Genomic DNA, 26,910 nt, shown 5'->3' on the forward strand with positions numbered 1-26,910 from the left:
CCAAAATTTATACTTCTGCTTCCTAAGCAACAAGAATTTTCGCAGCATCAACAACAACAATAAAGGTTTTAAAACAGAAGCAGAAGGAATAAACAAAAAACACCAACAATAAGACAAGGCAGCAAGAAAAAACAATGTAATAAACAAAAAATAGAAATAGAAATCAATACCAAAAAATTAACAAATTTTTATTTCGGTCAAAGAATCAACAAAATTAAAAATTAAAAATAAAATAGAATTAAAACCCTAATTCAAAAGTGAAATGAAGCAGAAGTGAAACGAGCAGAAGTAGAGGCAAGTGACGAGTGATGAAGAGCAAAAAAAAAAAAAACTGCAAAACGACAAGAATGCGAGTGGCGAGGAGCAGAGACAAGAATGCGAGTGGCGAGGAGCAGAGACAAGTAGCATGGAACAGCGGCAAGGAGCAGCGAAGACATCTCCCTCGTCGGCATCGTCTCCCTCGTCGGCATCGTCACCACCTTCCTTCTCTCCATGCTTCTCTCTCTTGTCAGCATCGTCACCCCTTCCTTTTTCCCATGCTTCTCTCTCTTTTCCAGTGACCACTTCTCTCTCTTTCCAATGAGTGACTGCTTCTCTTCTCCGTTGCTGGCTTCTTTTTTTTTCTCTTTAATTTTATAATTTTTTGTTAAGAACAATTTAATCTAAAATTTTAAAAAATGAATAAAAAGAATAATAATTTTAAGACTAAGTTAAACCTTAGAAATAATTTTGTATAACTAAAAAAAAAACTTAAGATCGAATAAAATTTTCAACCTAAACCATAAAGACTAAAATCGTACTTAACCCTAAGAAATACAAATATTTTGAACAAAATGTTTGAAATTTGGTTTCACTACTCATAAACTGATCTAATGGTTAAGATTGTACATTCCTTCTCCTTCTTATAAACCTGTATAACATTATATGAATTAGTTAAGTAATAATAAAATTTACTGATTTTAAAATTAACCAAACTAAACTAGACCACCTCTATTAAAAAATATACATTTATCCCAAAAATTAATACTAAACTAAAGACTAATACAAAAATAGTAACAACCAAAAAAAACGGTATTTCTTTCTAAACTGGATATAGAACTCAGATTTAAATTGCGAATGTACAAATAAAACCACACACTAAAGATTTAACTATGGAAAAACAATTTTACAAGTATCGAACTATTAATAAAAAGCAGGATAATATCGTTCAAGAAATAAACATCTAAACTCTAGAACAATATTATAAATCCTTAATCCTCATCAAAAGCGCAGATAAAATAATTTAAGTCACTTCAGCAGCAGGGCACGAATTTCCGCAAAACAAGAGATTAAATTCTTTCAGCAGATAAATTCACAGAAGAGAGTAGCCTGATCCAATTATTAATGACAAACAGTTACTCTAGCCGGAAAAGCAAAGTACACGACCAGATCTTTCAACAGTTTAGTCTGCCTGCCAACTCCATCTCAGAGGGAACAGATGACACTCATAAACTCCGATAGTCTATCACAGTGACCTCGTCCTCCGGCGCATCAAGATCTTGATAGCTGTAGCACCAATGCCCGGTAAGAATACCACACAAGGAGAACAAACAAGTATTTGGTCACATCGGTTGAGTTTTGAGTAAATATAGACAACTGATATAGGCATTCCTTCTAACTTTCTGTCCCCTAAGGGTTTTTTCGAGTTTGGAGTTGAAGCGAAGGAATAACCCAATAACAGTTAAAATATTAATATTAATAAATAAATAACTTCAAGTTGCTATTCCAACTGATCGGAGTATAGACACCAAGGACTAAATTTAAGTGAGTAATGAGCATGATCGGGCCAGGTTAAAAGACATAAGAGCTCACATTTGAGAGGACTTGAAAAAAGATTAGATAGGGGAAATATTAAAATATTCCGGCAAGGAGGAAAATACGGCAGATTTACCTGCGCATCCGCCGAGGATCTTGTCTGAAAGCTGGAGGAACAGCAATTATTGGTGCTGGTCCACCCATAGGATGGCCGGCGCGCATCTTCCTACCCGGGGCATCGTATGATGGTCCTCCTTGTTCTCTTAACATCTGCATTGCAACTTCTGGTGGAGCAGGAACAAAGGGTCCCAAAGGCCTGTAAAGTTGCAAATTATGTTAGTGAGCACTACAGGAAAAGTGTTCAGTAGTCAAAACTTCAAAAGAATGCATCAAGAACACATTACGGGAAAAGATAATCAAACTGAAAATCATACCCAGCACCAGGAACAGGCATCAACACTGGTGGAGGAGGCGGCATATCAGAAGCAAATGGAGGTACGCCAGGACCAGCAAATGTATCATACATGGTTTCATCATGATTCCCCATCTCGAGTGCTTTAGATTGCCTCTCACGGCTGGGGGAACTCTCAGGCCTATCTCCATCATTTATCCTGTCACTCCGATCATGATCTCGACGATTACCACGATCGTCTCTCAACCGGCCTTCCAATCCCAATCTTCGCTTTAAAGGTCTGTCCTTCTACAAATACAACAAAAGATTGTCCATAAGAATATGATATTGTTTACAAATACAACTCCAACCTTTACCACTATATTCTTAAAGTTTGCTAACATCAGATTATATGAAATATAGACAGAGAAAATTTCCAACACTTCTGATAGTAGCCTATTATTAGTGTGTAAGCTACTTGGAAGGGGATATGATGTAGATGACCAACACACATACATGGGTGGACAACAGAGTGAACTATAGAGAGAATATTATAACTTTAAACTAGCAAGTAAATGAGAGGTAATTCAGTGATTAGAAATGAGTGACTATAAGAGGGAAAGTAGTTGCAAGGTAGGGTGAATTGAGAGGAAGAGGGAAATGTTTGGGAGAGCAGCTATTATCTACACAACACTAAATTTATGCTTAAATATTTTATTATCGATGAATTCCTTCCTGTTCATGAAGGAGCTACTCTCCAATGTGCTGTTAATCAGTAAGATTAGTTATCAACCTCACTTTATGGAAATATAAATATAAATACAAATCTTCAACACCATCAAGATTTCACAACACACCATAATGATGTTTTTATCAGATACGCAATAACTTACGTAATACTCCCTCCATCTCTTATTAATCATCATTAAGTTTATAAATCAATATATCTAGATACAAATAGGCACTAATGTGCCTATTAGTACCATTTTATTTATTAAATAGTAATAATAACAAATGAAATTATTTAGGATGGTAAGTACCTTAGACTCTAAATAGGTGGTCTTGTGTTCAAGTCTTAGATATAACTATATTTTTTATGAATTATATGTGAAAGGTATTTTAGGAAAAAAAGTTTAAGTAAAAAACTGAACAGATAAAGAAAAAAAATAAGTCCACCTGTGGTTGCTGCATGATAGGCGTTCCACCAGGAGCATCTGGATCACTACAACATAGTAAGGACACTTATCAGTAATATTCCACCAACACTTGCAACTATAACTTAAAACAACAGAAACTTCAGTAACTTACTTCATGTAATTTTGAAAATAGAGATCCTCACGCACTTTTGAAGTTTGTTCCATAACAAGTTCTGGGTGTTTTAGCTTCAGATGTTTGTGCACAAATTCTGCTGCATGAAAAAGCTTTGTGCAGCTCTTAGCTCCGCAACCATATTTCCATCCATACTTTTCATCCCTAATTTTCCGCACATAGGGATCCAACACCTCAACTGCAGCAGCATCTATCTTCTCCTTAGCAGTCATAACTTCCAAGGGATCCTGACCATTCAGCCTTCCCTGCCAAAATGAATCAAGTTTCTTCTCCCATTCAGATCCTGACCTGCCTGTTTCTTCATGCCCATTTCCTTCTGCCCTCACATGCCTAAAACCCTTGGCCTCATTAGTCTCAGTCATACCATAATAGTCTACACCATGAATCCGCCATAGATATGTAATAAGTGTGTCCAAAAGCTCAACACCCTCTAAACCTTTAACAGATGTCAGGCCCCGAATAATTATTATGGGTCCTACAGAGCCACTGTGAACTTTGTCATCATTTTTATTGTGATTACTGCTGCATAAAATATTGTCTTCAATTCCTTTTTCTGTGTCAAGCTTACGAACAAGTGCCTGTGCTTGTTGAATATCAGTTTGTATCCGTCTAAGTTCAGAACTGACAGGGTGAGCCTTTGGAGCAGCTGAGAAATCATTTTCTTTATCAGATCCCCTACCATGTCTTCTTCTTTTACCTCCAGTCTCTGTTTCCTCCTCTGAATTTGGTTCACTTGCTGGTCCTGATTTGCTGGATGAGGAGGCATTTAAACCAGGATTTCTGCATTGATTTCAAGCAAAATATACATTATGGGAAGAATTCACACCATGAAAATGACAGGCACGTGAAAGAGAGATATAATAATTGCATACAGTTCTAATGTCCCACTCTGCAGATCCAGTAAAAAATTCTTTGCCAGCTGTCGAGCATTTTCATTCCTCCTAAAAGATGATGAACCAGACAGGTTTGTTATAAATTGAATGTCTCAACACATTTAATCCACTCGCCCAATGAGAAACCATCCCTCAATGGGGAAAAGAAAGAACGAAAACGATCAGTCAATTTTGAGAGGACATGTTCAGTTCTTCAATAGTCTGCAATATCCATGAAAAACCTCACCTTTCGATGACTGCGAGTAAATTTGTTGGATGATATTTATCTTTCAACCTATACCAAAAGGTAAAAAATTGGAAACCATAAGATTTCTAGAACAGAACAGTAGCAATTTCATAAACATTTAAAAATTGAACAATGAATATTAAACGGAAAAGGAAACAAACCAGTCCTCATCCTTATGTGCATTGAAATAAGCTCGCTTTTGGGTAGAAATGTATTCTGATCTGTACTCTTGATATCTTCCCAATAAAGAAAAGGAAATTCAATTCAAAAACTCATTTGTCAATGAATATCTCCAAATTCTTATGTTATAATTATGCAGAGGACACAACTTTCAAGGACTAACCTACGCTCTGCTTCAGCTGGCAGTATATCATCCTCAAGCTCCTGGATGAATTGCTTATAGGACATCAACCCTTCTCTGGAACAAATGCGTTAACAACATTTAAACAAATGCATGTCACACACACAACATACAACATATGATAATTTTTCAGCCAACCTCCATAGGTTGAACTTGAAAAGAAATTCCAATTTCTAACTCATTCCTCAAATACAACCTCTTTCCATCTTGACAAACCTATTGACATTTCTCCGTAGGACATCTTTTATGTGGACAGCTATGCTTCACAGGATTCACAACAATGACATCTTTTATGTATTATGTTGCAGGTTTGTGCAATATTTCTATTTTGTTTGACTTCAAACAGCATAGCTTCTTTCTTAAATTTCCTTTGTTAATGGTATTGATCTTTGTAATTACATCTGTTTTTGCAGCTAAGCAGTCCTATATTATTAGAATTTTCAGCGACCACTAGGGCCGTCACAGAATAAAGATTATGCAAAACCTTTAAAATGAAAGTTCAATTTCCTGCAAACGCATGCCTTGTTAGAGCATTTGGAGGTTTGCTATACTTCCTTACTCAAGTACATTCCACTCATAAAATTCCTCATCTATGTTGAACAAGAAACACAGACACGTAGCAGATGATTTTTATTCATTTATGATGTAGTTAAAAAGGGCACATTACGAAGCTGACCTTTGTGCACCACCACTTGGCATGTCTGCATAACTACGATTGGTTTCCATATCTGCAAAGAGCAAAGCATCAACAAACAACATACAAACAGTGAGTTGGCTTCACCCCAAAAATATAAGGTTGGAAGTTGAATTATATAATACCGTGTATGATCCCTTTTGTAGAACATGATATTTACGGTACCAAAATTGACAGAATATTTATCAGATTATCTTTATGTTTTCTTGATCCACATTATTAGTCTTGATTAAAATGAGTTGCAAAATCAGGAATGATGTATATTTTATGCTTCAAGGATTGAATTGGTCTTGCCTCACCTTGCTCTGTTACGAGTAGTACATGTACTCATCCCATGTACTTACAAAAACGGAAGTAATATAACATCAGAAATACACAACAGATAACATGCAATGAAGAAACCATAAAATCCTATGAGGCGTAGCTTTTCAATCTTTCAACATCTCTAAGAAGTTACTATATGTACATATTTGCTTGTCAGAATGCAAGAGGAAAAGAGTTATGATATTTAATTACATAAATCGGGGAAGAAAGACAGGAAATAATACTACACATAAAATAAGATTGTGTAATATAGGAAAAGCCCTATGTATTAGCTTCTACTAACATACCAGAAATCCCATTTTGATATCCCCCAGCAGGACGGTGTCCAAACCTGCCATAAGACCTATCATCAGCATAACCAGATCTTCCACCCACGCCCCTTTCGTAGCCGCCATAATAATCATACCCAAACCTGCATAATCAGATTGTAAATTCAAAAAATAAAATTAACGACAAAATGTTCTTAATAACATAGATTAACAAACGGATGATAGAGAACTATAGGAGCAAAGTAGCGATACAACTAGAACAAAGAAAGACAAACATGTTAACCATGCAATCAAAAGGACTTCTCCATTACAACAGAATAAACCAATATCATACCATGTCCTATATGAAAACTAATATGATCGAAATATGCAGCAGCAAATTCTCCATATATAATAATTCATGTGCACAAAGTTGAGCTACAATTACAATCCATATTCCTTTCTCTCAATCTCTCCCTCCCTCTCTATCCCCCCTCTCCCTCCCCCTCTATCTACACACACACACGCACACTTTTAGGTAGTAAATCATTCCCCTCTCCTATACTTTCTCTCTCTCTTGTGGCAGCACTCATTCATGAACTTCCCTGTTTTTACACTCATTCACACTTTCACCAATCTCCTCTGTCAATTAGAGTTTTGGTTTGGTAGATTTGCACCAAAAACAGCCCATGCTTAAAACTTGAAACTCAGCCCAAGCTTAAAAATTAAAACTTGTGTTTAGTTGTTTTTTGAAGAAAAGATTTTCCAATTTCAGATTTTTAAATTTTAGGAAATGCATGCGAGATATTTATGAAAGTAGATTCTGTTTAGAACAAAAAAGCGGTCAAATACATTTGGTATGCCTGTTTCAAAATTGAATGCAGTTATTATTGTATATATGTGGGTGGACTCAAGTTCAAATCTAGTGCCATGCAACTTGGAGATTTTATTTTTAATTAAATTACGCAGGCTGTGACTGTGTGGCGCATGGAATGGAAAAGAAATAAATATGGTTCAGAATTGCCCCGGTTCAAACCCAGACCAACGAAATTAAGAAAAGAAAGCTTATCACCTTTACCACTATGCCACCACATTTTGAACTGAATGTTCCCCACGAATAACAAAGAAGATGCTAAAACTGTGAACCGAGTCTGAGCATCTTCAAATTTAGCCATCTCTCTGAAAATATTTTCATGAGCATGTTTCCTTCAAAATCTAACCAAATACTTCTTTTAAAAAATGAATATGAAAAATAGAAAATAAACAAATGGTACGCACATTAATAGTAATTTTATCATGCAAACCACCTAAGGTGAAATGGACCATTAACATTTGACTCTGATAAAACTTCCTCCATAATGACTTAAAGGTTGTTTGTGAGTTTGGAGGATAAGAGAGTGAAATAGAGAGTTTGTAATATAACATTTACACTGCAAGCCTTCCCTCTCCTTCCCCATAGCTCCAAAACCAGCTTTCCCTTCCATTCCCCATCGCTCCAAAACCCAGCTCACAAACAAACCCTTAAAACCTCCTCCTCTTGGTTTTTTAAGGCAAACGAACCATCCAGACATACAAAACAAAATGGTTTAAAAAAATGAAAATGAAAATGAAAAGCGATAAAGATTTGCTACCGCAAATAATACTAAGGTCTTTAACCAGTGGCCCAAATTTCAAATAAAACAGATCTGCAATAACAAATAACATAATAGAGACTAGATACCAAATCCCCTAAACAAACAATTTGAAGCTGAAATCCTAGCAAGTTACGATTTCATGTTAACACAGTTCAACAACCCAAAATAATAGACTAAGAAAAGGGAAAACAAGAAATTAAAGAAACAAGAAAGGAAATTGCATCACCTGTCATCGGGACCATAACCACCACGAGGACTACCCCTCCTGGATCGCTTATACGGCGGAGGGGAGCGACGCGAGGCGGGAGAATAGCGGCGGTCGCGGTGGGGAGGGCTGGGGCTGCGACGGCGCTTGAAGTCCCTGTCTCTATCCCTGTCCCTGGGAGGGGGCGGCGGGGGAGACATGTTCCGGTCGTAGTAGTCGCCAGCACCGCTAGCGCCACCACGACGGTGAGAGTGGCGATCAAAATCCCTATCATCCCTCCTGTCCCTGTCCCTCCTCCGGGTGGAGGAATGCGGCGGCGGGGGAGGTGGAGGTGGTAGATCATCATTGGCGGGCGCGGAAACGGAGGCAGAGGCGGAGGCGGAGGAAGAGGGAGGAGCAGGAGGAGGTGGAGGAGGCGGAGGTGGAGCAGAGGAGGAAGGGGATTTGTCGACGGAATCGGAGGGCATGTTGATGACTTCTGCCATGGAAATTCGAAAACCCTAACCGAAAGGGGAAATAAGAAAAGTGAAGGAAGAGAAGTGGTTCTGCGTGTATAATCAAAATCTAGCTTGCCCCTTATGTTTCTCTAATGTGTGTGCGTTTCGTTATGAGCAGATTTTGTATATTGAGAGTGGTTGTGTGCTGTGTGTCTGATAATGTTATATGCGTGCAGTGTTTTCTGTTCACGCCTATTAGAGTGTGAAGCGGGCCGCCCTGCTTTGCCTCGAATCATCATCTCATCCCATTTTCGCAGCCGAAAAAATTAAGAGTAATATTCGGCTAAAAAATTTAAAATGAAAGATAAATAAATTTCTGACATTTTAAAAGTCGGACATTTTCGTCTTTTAATATTAAAAAATAGGATTAACTATCAATTATACTCTTGGATTTTGTAAATATTGACAATAATGCCCCTCACTTTTATTATTGACAAAAATATCGTTGGATAATTAAAAACGTGCATGAAATGTCCGTCTGGCAAGTGATGCCTTCTCCGTTGACAGAAGTGTGTGATGTGACAAACGAAAAAGCTTGTGTGGCAAACAGAAAGCTTACCTGGACCCGTTCTCAAATTTCCTAATTCAATTACCCTAATTCCCAGCTTACCTGGACCCGTTCCCAAATTTCCTAATTCAATTACCCTAATTCCCAATTGCAAAATGAGAACGTGATGCATCTGAATAGCCGTTCAACTATGGATGCAGCAGGTATGATGAAGCGGAGGTCTGCATCAATGGTAGAAGGAGGCAACGATAGGTGCGAAGACTCTGGTTCGAAGCAGTATGACGGTATGTGTCGCTGTTCTCTTGCTGTTGTTGCTCTGAGATCGAAGACGAATACTAACCCAGGGAGGTGGTTCCTTCGGTGCCCACTATGGAAGGTAAGCATGACTGGGTTTTGGCCTCTAATGGGTCTTTGTAGTTATTCCTGTTTTAATGTGTTTTGCACGTTATGATTGATTTGTTCTTCATGGGTTTTCAATTTGTGTTCTTGACAGAATAAAAACCAGGATTGTAAATATTTTCAATGGATTGATGAATTGGAAGAGCAAGACATGGTTGAAGAGGTGGAATGTTCTTGGAACCACAAACCCAAGCTATCTTTAGGTGGAAAACTCAAACAGAAGAGCACTAGGAAGCTGTCCGAATCAGTGGAGTATGAGGACATAGACCCCATGGTGCTACCTGTTCTTACAAAAGAATTGAAGGAGAAATTAAGGAGGATTGAAATTCTTCTAATCATGATGTGCATTGGGGTTGCAATTGGTGTCTTCATCAATTTCTTTGCTCTGTTTAAGAACTGAGTTGAACTAATGTTAAATAGTGGATAAAGAGTAAATGTGAATGATTAGTGTGTATTTTGATAACTGTGAATGTGCCAAATTTGGTTGAAATAGGGAATGACAACTCTTGTATTGTGTTTTCATGGAACCTGATGTGTATTAAGAGTGTAGCAAATTATTCAACTATAAATTTGATGAGAACCCGATGTCTGTTGTGTTTTGCAAAGTGCAATAAAATCAAATAGAATACTTGTAGTACAAACTTGGTAATTAACATTTAAATGTACTATATCTGATCACATTGACCATAACAGGTTACATAACGTTTATAACAATCCCCAAAAAGTAAATAAACATTCCCTGTAATTCAAGCATAACCTGTGATCAAGTGACAATGTTGCAATGATATAAGGGAATTAGGTAATCTACCACAAAAAGTACTTAACAGAGTCAAACACAACTTAGTTCAATATATCTGAAAACAACTTAAACAAGTCAGCCAAAAAGCTCATTAACACTCAAAACAAAGGATTCCTAAATCAGTTCTACAATGTCAAAAGACACTAATACAACACATTCATCATAGCTTCTTCTTTTGTTTTTGTGAAAGCTTTGAAGGTGCAGGTGTAGGCATGAATTCCATGAATCTCTTTGTGGTACCCTTGCTTGCTGCACTCATTGTTTGGTGAGAAACCAATGAGGGAGCACTGGAGCTAGAATTTGGCACATGCACTTGGGCTGAAGTATTGGGCTTCACATGAATATTAGGCCTTCCAACCACATTGGGCTTGACTTGTGGTGGTCTAAAAGGTACATTGGGCCTCACTGAGGTAGCCCTTGGAGTGGGAGCAGCAGCCACACTGGACCTGACCTGTGGTGGCCTAATTGGATCATGTACTAGTGCAATAGTGGATAGTGGTCTCATAATGGGGATCTTTGCCCTAGCACTAGATGCACCCCTCCTCACAAGTCTTGGAGCAGCAGCTACAACACCAGCAACCTTTGGTGGAGCTGACTTGTTGATAGTGGTGGTTGAAGCAGATGCTGCTACAGGATCTGATTCCAACCCTTGGGCTTGCTACAAATCCAACACATAAATTCCAGAAGTCTATGTATGTTGCAGAAAAAACAAGTACAAAGGTGTTAACATTGAAGCTAACCTCATTATCAGTTTGAGATTGGGGATGCCCTTGTGTAACTTGTTGTTCATCAGCTGCCTCAAGAGTCTCCTCATAGTACATTTCTTGCTCTCTATCTGATATATCAGTAGCATCTTCTTGTTCATTTGCTGCTCCTGATGCAGTTTCGGCTGCTTGACTAGTATCTCCCCTAAGACTTTTTTTTCTTCTCTTCACATGTCCTTGCATTGTGTCCTTGCTGCAGCATATACAATAGGTTAGCACATATTTAGAATACAAATTAACAAGTCATGTATACACTGATTTCGAGTACAAAACCAATGGGTTACTATCAAGTGAGGTGTTTACCTTTTTGCACCACTTACAAGTAGTTTGACCATACTTTCGCGGCATTTTGTATTGGCTATTACCCTGACGCTCAGATTCATGACGTGCTCTCTTTTTTGTAGGTCTTCCAATTGGTCTTTTGTATGGAAGAGGTAGACAAGGATAACCTTCATAGTTACCCCAATACTCTTCACTGGGTACAGAGTTAATGTGAAACTGATATGCCCTGTTGTAGTGCTCCATGCACAACCAGTGATGCACATAGTCCTCAGGCCGGTGATTCTTCTTTTGGATAGCAGCCACTCCATGACAACAGGGCAATCCAATCAGTTGTCACTTTTTGCAGGTACATGTTCTTTCTAGTGTGTTAACAGTAACCCTGTGTCCATATCTCCTCACCTCAAATAAGTTATGCTCATCGTCCCCAACCCACTGGGCCTCCCAGTAATTACCTTCGTTTTTCTCCTTTTCAAGCCTACTCATCTGAATAAGTGCCAGCTTTCCTGTGTATGATGATAAAGCGTCTTTGTGCTATGCCATAACCCTCATGATGTAGAACCTTATCTCTTCTAGTATTGTTAGGATACTTTTTCCTCTCATGCCCACTATTGTTGCATTAAATGATTCAGCATTGTTGTTGGTAACATTATCCACTTTAGGCCATTCAGAAAAGCCTGATTTCGATCATGATGATTGTTCATAACTTGACAGGTACTCCCAAGCTCCTACATTGATCCGCTTGACATATGCCATTGCATTTTTGAATTCCAAATCTGTCATTGCCCGAGCACACTGCCACAGAGCTCCTCTTAACTCTTTATCCTTCCATCTCTTGTTCAAGTTATGCCACATGTGCATGACACAAAATCTATGTGAAACTTTTGGCATGACTTCTTGAAGTGCTGGAACCAGTCTCTAAACCACATGGCAAAAATCCAATATTCAATATCACAACATAAGTGCATGAATACAAATTACCTAATTAGACAAGATGTATAAATTACCTTTTGCTTGTCACTCATGAAGTTCCACCCAAATTCTTTGTAATCATCGATATCTTCATGAAGTAAATTCAAGAACCATTTCCAATTTTCCTTTGTTTCCGCATCAACCACAGCATATGCTATAGGAAATAGATGATTATTCGTGTCTTGTCCTACAGCTGTGAGTAGTTGACCCCCAAAATACCCCTTAAGAAAGGTTCCATCAATTCAAATAAAAGGCCTACAACCATATCTAAATCCTCTCTTACATGCCTCTAAGCATATATACAAACTTCTGAACTTAGGCAAACCCTCTGGTTGTGGATGTGTGCTCATAGTACATGTAGAACCAGGATTAGCTTTAAGCAGCTCCGATAAATAATTGCGTAGCTTACCATACTGTTCCTTCTCTGTCCCCTCAATGATATCCTTTGCCATCTCTATTGCCTTATACATCATTCGCTCACCTACACTTATGTCATATTCTACCTTGAACCACTCTTCTGCCTCCCTTTGTATCAAATTAGGAGAAATTCTAAGCTTGTTAACTAATTCTCCAGCCACCCATTTACAGGTTACCGATCTAGATTTGTTACTCCTTAGACATGTGTGCTCATCAGCTAGCATCTTGATTTGAAAACTTGGTGGGAAATTTCTCCTTGAAAAGTACACCTCCCACGGACAGTCCTGATTATAAGAAATAACTCTGCATCTTAGAGGCTCCACCTTTAAAAAGAACACTTCCCTCCCCATTTGGATGTTAAACTTCTAAACAGCATCCTTGAACTCTTGCATCGTTGCAAACTCTATGCCCAGCTCGAGTCTAACTTGGCCGAAGCGTGCTTGAGGATTGTGTTGTGGAAATACCGGGACCCCATTTTCATCATCTGATTCAGCTAAATTGTGAAGATCCTCAGACTCGTATTGGAACTCATTTTCCCCACCCTTATCAACTCCATCAGCATTACCCTCATGTACAAGCACAACCACTGTTGGGGCCTCATTGTCCCTGGGAGGAATAATTTTCTGACCTGATGGTTGTGGCCTTGAGTGTCTCTTCCTTCTTCCTGATTGTCTTAAATTATCGTCTCCCTCCTCATTATGATTCTCTTCTACAATAACATAAAATAAAATAATTCGTTGTTAACAACATCGCAGTTTAGTATTTTTATGAAACCTTAATTGCATAATTTTCTAAATGAATTTACCTTCAATGGCAGGTTCAACATGCGGATTCACATCTTCATTTGACACATTCTGCGCAGATTCTGCTTCTCCTCTAGCTTCTTCAGCTAGTGTTTCCCCTACTACTTTGGTGGTACCCAATGGTGGTAGCCTTGCATGTTTCTTTCTAAGTCTCTTTCTACCATATCTACCGACATCCTCATTGGTTTCATATCCGGCAGTTTGATCTCCCTCAACTTGGGGTGCCTCAGTTGGTAGTACATTAGTAGTCTCAACATTACCCTTGTCTTGAGTCTTGACCCACTTCCCCATTACCATTGTACCAATCTTCCATCACCTCATCTTCTCCCTACCTTTCTTCATCACGACACACATCCTCATCGTCTAACTCTACAACTTCTACCTCATCCTCAGATACCTTGACTTCATCTACGTACTCAGGATTTTCTAGAACAGGATGCTCAAAATACAAGTGAACCCTATTACCATTTTTCATCACAGCATCACACATACTAATAACATCAGCATCCCTCTTAAGCGGCCTTAAACCATTTGATAAGTCAAAACCGGGCTCTAACCAATGAACGTCCTTAAACCCTGTGTAACCTAAATCGAGAAACAACCCTTCTACTAGAAATAAATTACAAGTATCCACACATACCCTGTCAATGTTGCTAACAGTAGCCCCAGAATATTGCAAACCACCCTTTTGATTGCTTTCTAACCTACCCATGTGGTGCATCGCAAATGTTATGAGTGCGGACATCTGAAATTTCAAGCAGAAAAAATACACATTTTAATACTAGTACAACACTAATCAACTACTAAAATTGTTCATCCAAAACAGAAAAAAATTACCCTGACTAAACCCTAAACCAATGCAATATAGCAAACAAGGCATGCATCAAGTGACAAAATTTTAATGCCCGGAAATCCAAATTGTCACATATTTAGTTGCCATTTTTTCCCATCAAAGACCATATAGCCACAGAAACATGAACGAAGACAAAGTTCCTAATGGCAAAGAGGCAGAGATATTACGCGTACCTTGTTAGATGAACAACCACCAACATGCGACAATGTCCCTCCAAACCAGCATTGCGGCGACGATGGGCTGACGATGGTCTTCGACGGTGACTTGAAAAGGAGAAGATGGAGAGGCTACTATGACTCCAGTGTTAACTATTTTACTCTTTCACAGTGTTAAAATCTTTTAACTTCTTAAAGCATTAGTTGAAATTGGGTTATAAATTAGGAATTAGGGTAATTGAATTAGGAAATTTGGGAATGGGTCCAAGTAAGCTTTCCGTTTGCCACACAAGCTTTTCCGTTTGCCACATCACACACTTCCGTCAATGGAGAAGGCATCACTTGCCGGACGGGCATTTGGTGCACGTTTTTAAATTATCCAACGATATTTTTGTCGAGAATAAAAGTGAGGGGCATTATTGTCAGCGTTTACAAAATCCGGAGGTATAATTAGTGGTTAACCCTAAAAAATACATTTAAATCTCTCATCTTATAAAATGTATGACAATTATACCTTTCTGTTGAGTTGGAGCTTAAAATAACAATGAAAAATGCTGACCTAGAGGGTAGAAACTGAACTGTCCATTTTAGTTGACGATGTGGATGGAGAACAAATTGTTAATGGACAAATTGGTCTTTATGCTTCAAACGACGCTATTACCAAACAATCGCGGCGTAAATGAAAGCTTGGAGGAGAAGAAAAGGCATGTGAGTGATTAAGCTGGAAACGGTGTAGGAAGAGGTTCTGTAGGCATTGTGAGAGGTTTCTCTGATGAAGATGAGCGTTCTTGGATGAAGGTGGGGACGGCGTCGTTTGAGGAGAAGAAGAAGAGGCAGACAGTGAAGATGAAGAAGCTGAGGCGGTTGGTGATTCCCTGGAGATTCTGTTTGGGGTTGTGGAACATTGTGGCCATCACGAAGCCCATGATGGTGAGTACCATGAGGCGCGACAGAAACAGCTCTGGGGTTCTACGGATGTTGATGAAGTTGCGCCACACCAGGATCCAGGTTTCCGAGAGGAAGGAGTTGGCGAATTTCGGAGCCAGCTGCTCCGGCGTAGCGGCGCCAGTTGTTGGGGGAGGTAGTCGTTTTCATTCACAGTGTAATCGCTGCTATGAGGGGTTGGTATCGCTACTAAGATCTCGCTTGAGTATGTGTTTCTTTCACCATGTCCTCAGAGAGCTTTGTTTTTTGCTATTGATGTTCTTCTCTTGTTTATCTTCTATGTGTTTGCCATAATAAAGCTTTACCAAAGGTTCTTTTCAAATGGCAACAACAACAACAGCAGCAGCATCACTTCCAACAGCCACAATAACCACCATAACAATGAGCTCAACAAGTCCCTTATCAGAAACAACAGGAGTTTCACTAAAATAACAACCTTATGGTTTAAGCTAACTCTCATTGCAACATCCGTTTTGGCTGCACTTTTCATTGTTGCTTCTATTTTGGTGTTCAGCAGTTCTATAATTCAAACTACATGGAAGGTACTTAATGGAGTGTTTTGGTTGGTTCAGGCAATAACACAAATTGTGCTTACAATCATGATCATCCATGAGAAGAGATTTGAAGCTGTTAATCATCCTGTGTCACTTAGAATCTATTGCACTGTAAGTTTCATTGTTGTTTCTTTGTTTACAGCTTCTGTGGTTATACGTTTCTCCACTTTAGATGTTGACACTTTCATGGTGGATGATATAGTTTCTTTCATTTCCCTCCCTATATCAATTTTTCTTCTTTGTGTTGGGATCAAAGGGTCAACTGGGATTAAGTCCAGTGAAGACTCACAAGTTCATATTAATGGTGAAATCAACGTATTTAAGACCATATCGAATGTCATTGGTTTCGCTTCGGCTTCTATTGTATCCAAGGCCTTTTGGATTTGGATAAACCCTTTATTGAATAAAGGGTATAAGTTACCACTTAAGATTGATGAAATTCCATGGCTTCGATATATTTGGAAGAGATAGGGTTCAATGTCAAAACGGCAGTGTTTCATGTGAGAGACCTATTTGTCTGATTATTTTTTACCAACCATCTACATCATCACCGTAACGGACATATCATTAATTTCCGTTACGTTTTTTAACTTCAACTCTACGGAGGGACATAATTGTCACGCATTCTGAAAGGTGAGGGATTTAAATGTATTTTTTAATCATAAAAGACTTAAATGTCTACAGTTGAAAAAGTCAAAGACCTATTTATCTTTTACTCAAAAATTTAATTATGGGGCCAAATTGTGGTATTTTCAAATATACTGTCTTTGTTTTTTTAATGTAGAAATTGTTTAAGAAAACAAAATTGGAGAATTTAATTTTTATTTTTAAATTTTTATTTTCTTGAAAATAAAAGTGGAAAAGTCCGATTTTAATTTTTAAATTATTAAATTTTTTGAAGGGTCTAATTTTAATATTTTAAATTTATTAATGGTGTGAAAAATGATATTAGAGGATCTGATTTCAACTTTAAAAATATTTTAATACTTTTTAATTTTAGTGTTATAAAATTTTTTAATATTAACACCAAAACAAATTATCTTATTTATAGAATGACCATATTAGTATCAGACACCCCTCTAAAACATATGTATGTATTTTACGCTATTATTTGACTATAAAATAATTACTATGCATTAATATTTAAGTTCATCTTAAAAAAAGATTTATTTTTTAAATTAATTTTAAAAAATTATTATTCATCTTAGTCCTTGAAAAATATAATTATAAGTCAAATTTATTCTTCTGTTTGTTAGATGATGACATATCATATTAAGTACCATATGACATAATGATATAGTAGGTCAATATTATGTGTCACAAAATAATTGGTTGACATATTTATAGTTATAATTGGTTAATTAATCGTCTTGTGATACGTTGCATTAAATAATCATGTCATCATACTACGTGGTACCTAATATGATATATTATTATCTAATTTATGGAAAGACTAATTTAACTTACAGTGGTATCTTTTAGGAACTAATCTAATTTATAATATATTTTAAGTACTAAATTAAAAAAAAATGTTGAGTTAATAAATTAACTAACATGATTAATGATGACAAACATTAATTTATTGGACAAATTACTCAATTAGTTTTGAAGATTTTATTTAAAGTGATACAGGCCAAAAATTCATTATTGCAGCAGCCCAAGAAATTGGAATAAAAATCAGAAGTCTTCATAATGTGCAACATTTACAAAGTAAGCCCAAAGAAACAAAACAAAGAAATCAGATGGGTCAAGTGGACATAGCCAACTCAAACCCGAATTGATCTCTCAAGCTAATCCCTCCAAAGTGCTTCCACCAAAGCAACGTTCACCTTTTTTCTTTCGATCAGACATAGAGAAAAGAGAGAAAACTTCGTTCTTCTTGCTCGTTTCATCAAAGAAGAAAGAAAGAGAAAGCTTGATCAGAAAGGCAAAAGTCTAATCACCCAAATCTAACCATCTTAGACTAAGTCAGAAGTTAAAGGTGATTTGTTTCCTCTTGCATGCATTTTACTTTCCTCTCTTCTTCTCCAACTCTCTGTCAATCCAATATGGGATACATGGAAAAAGTGATTTCTGATAATTAGTGCTGTAAATCAATAGCTAAATTTGTTTCTTGGGGACAAAGTAGTATCTCAAGGATTCAAATATGGGATTGCCATTGAAAATATTTTTTCTTTGCTGTTCTGAGGACTCGGTCAAGAAAAAGGGATCTGTTTCAAAATTTCAAATTAGGGATTAATCGAAGAAAGTGAACGGCTAAGTTGGTAGCTCACAGCTCGAGAAGTTGACTTGGAAGAGAGGATCTCAGCAACATGCAAGGAGATACAAAAAGAAAAATTTTGTTTTCTGCTGAGGTGAGGAGAGATAACCAGTGTTTTGAGGTTTATGTTCTGAGAAGAGCCCTCTGAAGAAGTTCATCAATTTGGACAGTGTTTCCTAATCAAAGGAGCATTCTACCAGAATGAGGAACTAAATTAGAGGCAAGCAAATCTGGTTCATCACATAGCAAAGAGGCTGTTGAAGCATTAATCTCCTTCATATTTTACAGATTGTAATTTTTATTTTCTATCTATATTTTTCTGTAATTTCTGGAGTGTGAAAAGGCATTAAGAGAAAGCTCAAGTAAAAGCTGATGAGTGATAAAAGGCTGAGTGATAAAAGGCTGAGTGATACACTTGAGTGAAAAGGCTAGAGTAATTTCAAATTTCTTTAGGTTGGTGTTGTGTCTTGTATCTTGTACCAGTGAGGTACCCCTTTCTTAGTTGGGTGAGCACTAAGAGTAAAGAGTTAGGTATTAGCATAACCAAGTCAAGTTAGGTTAGAACTTGAGAGTGAAAGGATTGTGTCAATCCTGTGGAATTGGTGTATGTAATACTTTAACTATAGTGAAAATTTCACCACTGTTGTGGTGGAGACTGGATGTAGGTTGCATTGCACAAGGCAACTGAACCAAGATACATAATGGTGTCAGCTTCTCTCTTCCCTTCTCTGTTATACTTTCTGATATTCATAAGATAAAATAAAATTGTCTCATAAATTTTTCGCTGCTAAGTTCAAACAGAATCAGACTGAAAGCTTTTTAAAAGGTTATTTTATTAAAGTTAAAGAAGGTCATAGATTCAACCCCCTTCTCTAAGCCTTCTAAAACCTTCAATTGGTATTGAGATCAAGGTCTCAAGAATCAAGCTTCACCGCTTGGAGCAAAGGTCCAATGGCGAACAACTTGGGCACAACCACAGTTGTCTACAATCTATCTGAAGGCCAGTCAAACAATAGGCCTCCCTTCTCCAACGGGAAGAACTATGCCTACTGGAAAGAGAGGATGAGGATCTTCATCCAATCCATTGACTACAACATATGGAAGATTGTTGTGAGCGGCCCCAAGATTCCAACAAAAATAAGTACTAATGGAGTGGTGACTCCAAAAGAAGAAATTGAATGGAACGATGATGACAAGAAGAAAATGGAGTTGAATGCTAAAGCCATCAACCTTCTTCACTGTGCTATCAGCTTTGAAGAGTATCAAAAGGTGTCTAGATGTAAGACAATCAAAGAAATATGGGAGAAACTCCAGGTTACACACGAAGGCACTAAATAGGTCAAAGAAACGAGGATTGATATGCTGTGAAAAGAGTACGAGATGTTTAATATGAAGGATGCAGAAAGCATTAATGAAGTGTTTGTTTGATGAAGTGTTTGAGAGATTTTCAATCATAATCAACAACCTTGATGCTATGGGTACAACCTACTCAGAACAAATCCTAGTGAGAAAACTCCTTAGAAGCCTCACAAAGGAATGGGAAACAATTGTCACTGTCCTAGCCGAGAGTAATAACCTAAGCCCTATAATCTATGATGAGCTGAGAGGAAAACTCCTTATCTATGAAGCCACACACACAAACCCGGACTAAAAAAAAGGAAATTTTCCTTAAGTCAAAAATAGAATCAAAAGAGAGTGAGTCTAGTGATGGTTTTTCAGATGATGAACTTGTGTTTTTTGTTAGGAGACTTAAAAGGATAATGAGGAACAAAAGCAAGTACAAGGGTTCAAATTCAAAGAAATACAAGAAGGACTTGAGCAAGGTGATTTGTCATCATTGCAAGGAGGCTAGACATTTTAAGTTCAACTGTCCGAAGCTCAAGAAGGAAGAAAAAGGAAAGAAAGAAAAGAAGAAAGTGCTCATGGCATCTTGGGAAGATCTTGAGAATGATTCGGATGAGGAAGAAGACTCCAAAAGTGAAGATAAAATCTGCTTCGTGGCTGATGATGATCAACTTGATGAGGTAAATTATTATGACTTGTCCATAGATGATTTACATGTTATAATTGATGATCTCACACAAAATTCTTCAAAACTGCTGGAAAAATACACTAAATGTAAATCTGAAAAAGAAATGTTAAAAGCAGAAAATGATTTTTTGAGAGAAAAGGTGAAGAAAATTGAATGTGCTTTGGATATTATTGAAGAAAATAGATTTCTAAAATATGAACTTGAAAAACTAAAAGGAAAGCACATTGTGGATCCCTCTCAAGAGCTTATTGCTGAAAATGAAAGATTAAATGAAATGATTAAAAGGCTGAATGGTGATTTAGCAAAATTTACTCAAAATTCTAGCAACTTGGACAAATTACTTGCAAGTCAAAGACCATTGTTTGAAAAATCTGGTTTAAGTTATGTAACCAAGGAAAGTGCAGTTTTTAATGATTTCTCTATGAAATTTGTGGCTTCTTCATCAAAAACTAAATCCACTTCCAACAAATCTGGTCTTGGATATGTTCCCACACATGAGGAGGAATTTGATGAACTTTATACTAGTGAAACTGAGCCATCATCAAAGACCGAACCCACATCAAATAAGTCAGGTCTGGGATACATTTCGAATAATGAGACTGCTTTAAAAAATCCACCATTTTACAATAAAACCTCATATTCGAAAAGTCCAAATGCTTCCAAAAATTCTAGTTGGAATGCTTTTGTAAAAAGGAACAATCATAACAAAAATAATCTTTTTAAAAGAAATGCACATCTTCCAAAAATCAGAAAATTTCAGTCATTTAATCATTTCCAACATCATAACTCTTCTCAATCTCAGCAACATACATCAGAAAATCATTGTTTTAATTGTAAGAAATTTGGTCACTCATATTCACAATGCTTCCTTGAAAAAAGAATAATAGAAAACCAAATTTACAATGTTGTTTGTGATTTCAATGCACTTGGGCAACCAAGGTGGATTAACTTCAAAGGATCCAAATTAATTTGGATACCTAAGGTTACTTGAAGTTTTAATGCAGATTTGCCTAGCATCCAAGAACAAAAAGGATATGTGGTACTTGGACAGTGGATGCTCAAGGCATATGACTGGAAGGTCAACTTTCTTCATCAGACTAAACAAGTATGATGGAGATTTTGTGACCTTTGGAGATGATGGAAAAGGTAAAATAGTTGCTGTTGAAAAAGTAGGTAATAATCACTCTACTTTCATTGATGATGTCTTTTTGGTTAATGGTTTAAGGCATAACTTGTTGAGCATAAGTCAATTGTGTGATTTGGGTTATTTGGTGATTTTTAAAAGATTCGAATGTTGTGTTGTAAATGAAAAGACCAATGAAGTGTTGTTCATAGCTAAGCGTTGTAATAATGTATATGAACTTACCCTTGATGAACTAAAGGATCAAAATATAGCTTGTTTTCATTCTAAAGAATTTGAAAAGTGGCTATGGTACAAGAGATTGAGCCATGCAAGTATATTTCAAATAAACAAACTTGTCAAGAAAGGATTAGTAAGAGATCTTCCTTCAATAAGGTTTGACAAAGACATCACTTGTAATGCTTGCCAAATGAGAAAACAAACAAAGAGTTCATTTAAATCAAAGGAAGACATCTCTACTAAAAGACCACTTGAATTGCTACATATTGATTTATTTGGTCCAACAAGAACTCAAAACTTAGGTGGTAAACATTATGGTTTAGTAATTGTGGATGACTACTCTAGATTTGGTTGGGTTTTATTTCTTGCACACAAAAATGAAACCTTTTCGGCCTTTGAAATTTTTGACAAGAAAGTTTAAAATGAAAAGGATGTAAAGATCTCTTCTATAAGAAGTGATCATGGAACTGAATTTGAAAACCATTTATTTGAATCTTTTTGTGAGGAATTTGGAATATCTCACAACTTCCCTTATCCAAGGACACCACAACAAAATGGATCCACGTACACCCCTACAAAGAAAGCAGCTAAGGATGGTGGGAGCAAGGTCAACTTGATCTAAAAGAAAAGATAACAAGAAAGGATTAAAGGCACCATAAAAAACATCAAGAACTGAGATAAAGAAGTGAATTGGGCATCAAGAGGTAGCATGCTTTTTGTGTTTTGTTTACTATAGAAGTTTGTCTTTTTTTTGTGTTTTGTGGGCATAACTATGTATACCCTAGTGATAAATTAATTTCATTTTAGTTTGTGGTGTTGTTACTTTATGTTGATTTTGGTGATGATAATACTAAATTTTTATTGGACTATGTATCTTTGCTTGGCACTATATATGACTCTTTTATGTTGGTTAAGGGATCAATGTTTATTATTTTATCAGTGTTATTTTTTGTTATAGTGATATTTTTCTATTTTATTATTGGATAAAACACATATAACTAATTGTCCAAGCTGGTTCCAAATTCCAGCACATTTTACATTCATTAACTAACTTAAAACATGCATCTTGAAGCAAAGAAGTTATATATAATTCAACTCATTATTTTAACAAATTGTACACAACCATCACACATAATATCCTCATTTTCATATACAATCCAATTATCAACTTTCTAAGGTCATTAATTTCAGCCCTCATCCTATTGTTCTGGTTAAACAACAATTTCACACATGCATCATCGGGATAAATCTCCTCACTCGTAATAGTATTGTATTCCCATGAAAGTGAATGTTGTAACAAATTAGTATCTCGAATGGCTTTGTCTTTGTACTCATCTTCTACTTCATCAATCCAGACAAAATACTCACATCTCAACTTAGATTCCTTCTTCATTAAACATAAAGATAAAAAAATTTGAGTATCAGAAAAGATTTTCAGTAAACATAGTCTAGAAATTCAATCTATACATACCTTATACAAAGAACATCGAAAGAACCATCTTCTTAGATTATTCTCTGTTCGTGACTTTAGTAACACGGCCTCGATGCCATGGTAGCATTTGCCATCATTGAAAGGGTGTTTTTTGTTCTTTCTCTTTGACGCAGTTCCGGTGGATGATCCGTCGGTGTCACTCGAGCTATTCTCTCGTAAAGGTACTCTCTTCCAATCCTTAAACCTAGACATGGCTTCAACCTCTCACCCTTATTGGCACCTTTGGAGAATGTCGTAACATTAGGGTTCCATCAACTTACGGCACAATAAGGACACTCTCCCTTTTAATAATCTTATTTAGTTTATTTTAAAATTAGAAAATAAGATATATTCCACCTCAGATTTTATAAAAATGATAAATAGTGCCAAATCACTAATATATTTGTCACGTATACACTACATTTAACGGAAACAGATCTCCTCTAATGGCAGATTAGTTTTGTCCATCGTTAGTCATTTTGGTATGTACATTGGAATTTCGATTCTGTCATGTTTACTTTTATAACCCGAAAAATCTTTTATGTGTACTTTTATTCATTTACTCTAAAACTTAACACATCATAAAGAATAAGTTACATGTTATTTTAGAGAAAATTTAATAGAATTTAATATATATATATATATGTAATTTTTATCCCACCCTCTCATAAATAAGAAATTAGTTGCCTTCTATAATTTGTTCGATTGTTATTGGAGGAATTTATTTGTGATAAATTATTTTTTAATTTTAATTAATTAAATTAAATTATTAAACCATGATAAAACGTAATTTATAAATTATAATGGTTTTCAAAAATGCCTCATTTTATAATTTTTTAAATTTCTCAGGCCATCTAATTTTTTTAATATGCTTCAGATTTTCAGCCACAAAAATTTAAAAAAAAAATAAATAAAAACTGGAAACAAAAGTTTTAAAAAAATAAAACAAAAATAAATTAAAAGTTGAAAACGGCAATAGACTTCAAACGTAACATGGAACTTTGTTTTCTTATATCTAATATATATAGTTCGAATGCCACATTTATATATATTTTGATTGCAAACGGAATTTAAGTTTTTTTATTCAGTAGTGATAAAATTTTAGGGGCAAAAATAATAATTATTATAATTTTTTTGGCACACTGTTTTAATTTGAGTGAATCAGTTAATATATTTTTTTATAAATCAATTAACAAGGATTAGAAATATCTTTTAAAAAATTAGAAAGAAAAAAAAATCAAAATCAAGAATCTAAGTCATGAAAAAAATTTAATAAAATTAAAGTACTTTGTAAAAATTCGCACAATGATGTAAATATTAAGAAATGGCTAAGATATATTTTGATTGCAACTATGATTTGAGTCTAATTTTTTTACCTAACAATGATAAAATTTTAGGGACGAAAATGGTAGATTTTATAATCTTTTTGGCATACTGTTTTGATAATTTAGTGGCGGAAAAACAAAACTAAGAATAATAATTAGGTTAGATTCAATGAAAATTTATATGGAATGAATCAATTAATATATTTTTTTATATGAATATCAAATCTATTTAAAAAAAAAATAATCGAATCAAATCAAAAGAGGTATAATTCAAATGGACTACTTTTTTTTATTTCCTAATACAATTTTATTATGGTTTATAATAAATGGTCATGAATCATATAAAAAAAAATCTTTTTTCGTAAGTTATATTTGGATGAAATAAAAAAATTAAATATGTATTTTTTGTTACTAAAATCTATAAGAAACTTCATTGAGTTGACATTCAAAATTCGAAGGAATCTAATTTTGTAAAACTCTGATTTAATGAAAATTAAATAAATAATTAATTAAACATGAGCCGTCGTGGGCAAAAAAATTTAGAATCATAATTTGAAAATTTAGATATGATATTATGGTATCAGAGCAGTTTGTCCTCGTGAGTTTGAGGGATGGATTGCTTATGCTTCAATGTATACTTTGAATTGTATCTGTACTATTTAAAATATCTAATTGATATGTTTAGCATGAAGTTTATGAGTATACTCTTGGGAATTTGAAGCACTTAACTTGAGATATTAAGATTAATCACCTTGATATCACTTGTTTGGTGTGGACAGGACTCGAATGATGACTCGTAGACGTGGTCGAACCCGTATGCAGGGAGAGAATGAGGGAGATGCAACGATGGATAACCAAGCCACGCTCTTGGCTGCTATGACCACTCTTGTGAATGCTATGCACGCGGATACTGCGGCTACTAACCAGGCCATGGAGAGAATGAACGGAATGGTAGCGGAGCTGGAGAAAACTCAGCTGAAGGAGGTCCAATGACATTGGTAACCTTTCTAAGGTCAATCCCCCCAATTTTCAAGGGTTCAACGAATCCTACGAAAGCCGATAACTGGTTCGAGGCGATAGAAAGGGCAATGCAAGCACAACATATATCGGAGGATTAGTTAGTAGAATTTGCTGTATATAAGTTGAATGGGGAAGCACAATACTGGTGGCAGAGAGCTCACAGTCTGCTACAACAAGGGAATGGAGATGAGGTTATCATCTGGGAGAGGTTCAGAGAGGAGTTTTACAAGAAATACTTCGCAAACTCCGTGAGACAGGCTAAGGAATTGGAACTACTACAATTGAATCAATATGTATTTCGGCATCTACTATCCATGATAAATAGTTGTTTCCAAATATATCAAGAGCATTAAATTTAAGATGAGAGAGTTTCAACATAATGAAAATTTATTATCTTAAGTCTTCTTAAATTTTGATCAGAGTCTCGTGTTTATAACGTGTTGTAAAATAAATAAACAAAAAAATTTTCACTAAATAAATAAACAAAAAATATAATAAATATAAAATAATAAAAAATAAATAAAAAACTCTAGTATTAATATTCACTAATATAATTATCTCACTATAATAATAAAGTTAATACATATATTTACTAGTGTTATATATATTGTAACTTAAGACTCACAAAAAAAATAAAAAAGAGAAAAAATTTTATATGTTTTTAGAGTATATATATATATATAAAAACACGCAGAGTTACTTTTTTTTTAATTCTATTAAATATATATTTCTTTTTGAAAATAGTGAATGGACGATCTACCTTGTCATCTTTATGAAAACAGCTTTGACAAAAAAAGAATGTTAATTTAAAAGACTTATTACGAAAAAAATTCTATTTTGCCGGGGAGTTCGTGTAAAAAATGAATATCTCACATTAAAAGATTTTGCAGATCTTTGGAAAGACCTTGAAAAAAGGTACAATCATAAAAAAACGGTGATACTTTCTCAAGCCCGATATGAATGGACGCACTTGTGTCTACAGGATTTTAAATCCATAAATGAATATAATTCTGCAATCTTTCGAATCACCTCACGAATGAAATTATGTGGGAAAAAGATAACTAATCATGATATGTTGGAGAAAACTTTCTCAACCTTCTATACCTCGAATGTGCTCCTGCAGCAGCAGTATTGAGAAAAGGGGTTTAAAAAATATTCTGAGTTAATTTCTTACCTTTTTGTCGCTGAACGCAACAATGAGTTGCTCTTGAAAAATCATGAAGCGCGTCCAGCTGCCGCCGCCCCATTTCCTGAAGTAAATGCGGCAAATTACCCCAGAAGAGGTAAATGGCAAGGTTTTAATAACAAGAAAAATTATGGAAGGAAAAGAAATTATATTCAAAAGAGAGGATCTCACCAGAAGTGGGATAAAGAAAGAAATATTGGGCAAAATAAATC

The 26,910-nt window shown here is 35.7% G+C and overlaps 3 protein-coding genes across 3 annotated transcripts; 1 reads left to right on the top strand and 2 right to left on the bottom strand.

Moving 5' to 3' along the window:
* Positions 1-1,074: 1,074 nt before the first annotated feature.
* On the bottom strand, positions 1,075-8,891 carry SE (C2H2 zinc-finger protein SERRATE (SE)). The gene is made up of 12 exons (XM_016314745.3): positions 8,121-8,891; positions 6,300-6,424; positions 5,671-5,722; positions 4,977-5,051; positions 4,795-4,869; positions 4,634-4,681; positions 4,387-4,455; positions 3,494-4,294; positions 3,362-3,407; positions 2,229-2,494; positions 1,931-2,110; positions 1,075-1,545 (listed from the first exon to the last, which is right to left on the bottom strand). The coding sequence occupies exons 1-12, from the start codon at positions 8,582-8,584 to the stop codon at positions 1,485-1,487; spliced, it is 2,262 nt and encodes a 753-aa protein (XP_016170231.1). The 5' UTR covers positions 8,585-8,891; the 3' UTR covers positions 1,075-1,484.
* Positions 8,892-9,270: 379 nt separating this feature from the next.
* On the top strand, positions 9,271-9,903 carry LOC107611423 (uncharacterized). The gene is made up of 2 exons (XM_016313350.2): positions 9,271-9,480; positions 9,598-9,903. The coding sequence occupies exons 1-2, from the start codon at positions 9,271-9,273 to the stop codon at positions 9,901-9,903; spliced, it is 516 nt and encodes a 171-aa protein (XP_016168836.2).
* A 2,129-nt stretch (positions 9,904-12,032) lies between these two features.
* LOC148549750 (uncharacterized) lies at positions 12,033-12,958 on the bottom strand. Its single transcript, XM_088495770.1, has 3 exons — positions 12,625-12,958; positions 12,353-12,510; positions 12,033-12,263 (listed from the first exon to the last, which is right to left on the bottom strand). The coding sequence occupies exons 1-3, from the start codon at positions 12,956-12,958 to the stop codon at positions 12,033-12,035; spliced, it is 723 nt and encodes a 240-aa protein (XP_088351896.1).
* Positions 12,959-26,910: the final 13,952 nt, after the last annotated feature.

This window comes from Arachis ipaensis, chromosome B8, assembly GCF_059453495.1.
Source record: "Arachis ipaensis isolate K30076 ecotype BB chromosome B8, ASM5945349v1, whole genome shotgun sequence".
Lineage (NCBI taxonomy): Eukaryota > Viridiplantae > Streptophyta > Magnoliopsida > Fabales > Fabaceae > Arachis > Arachis ipaensis.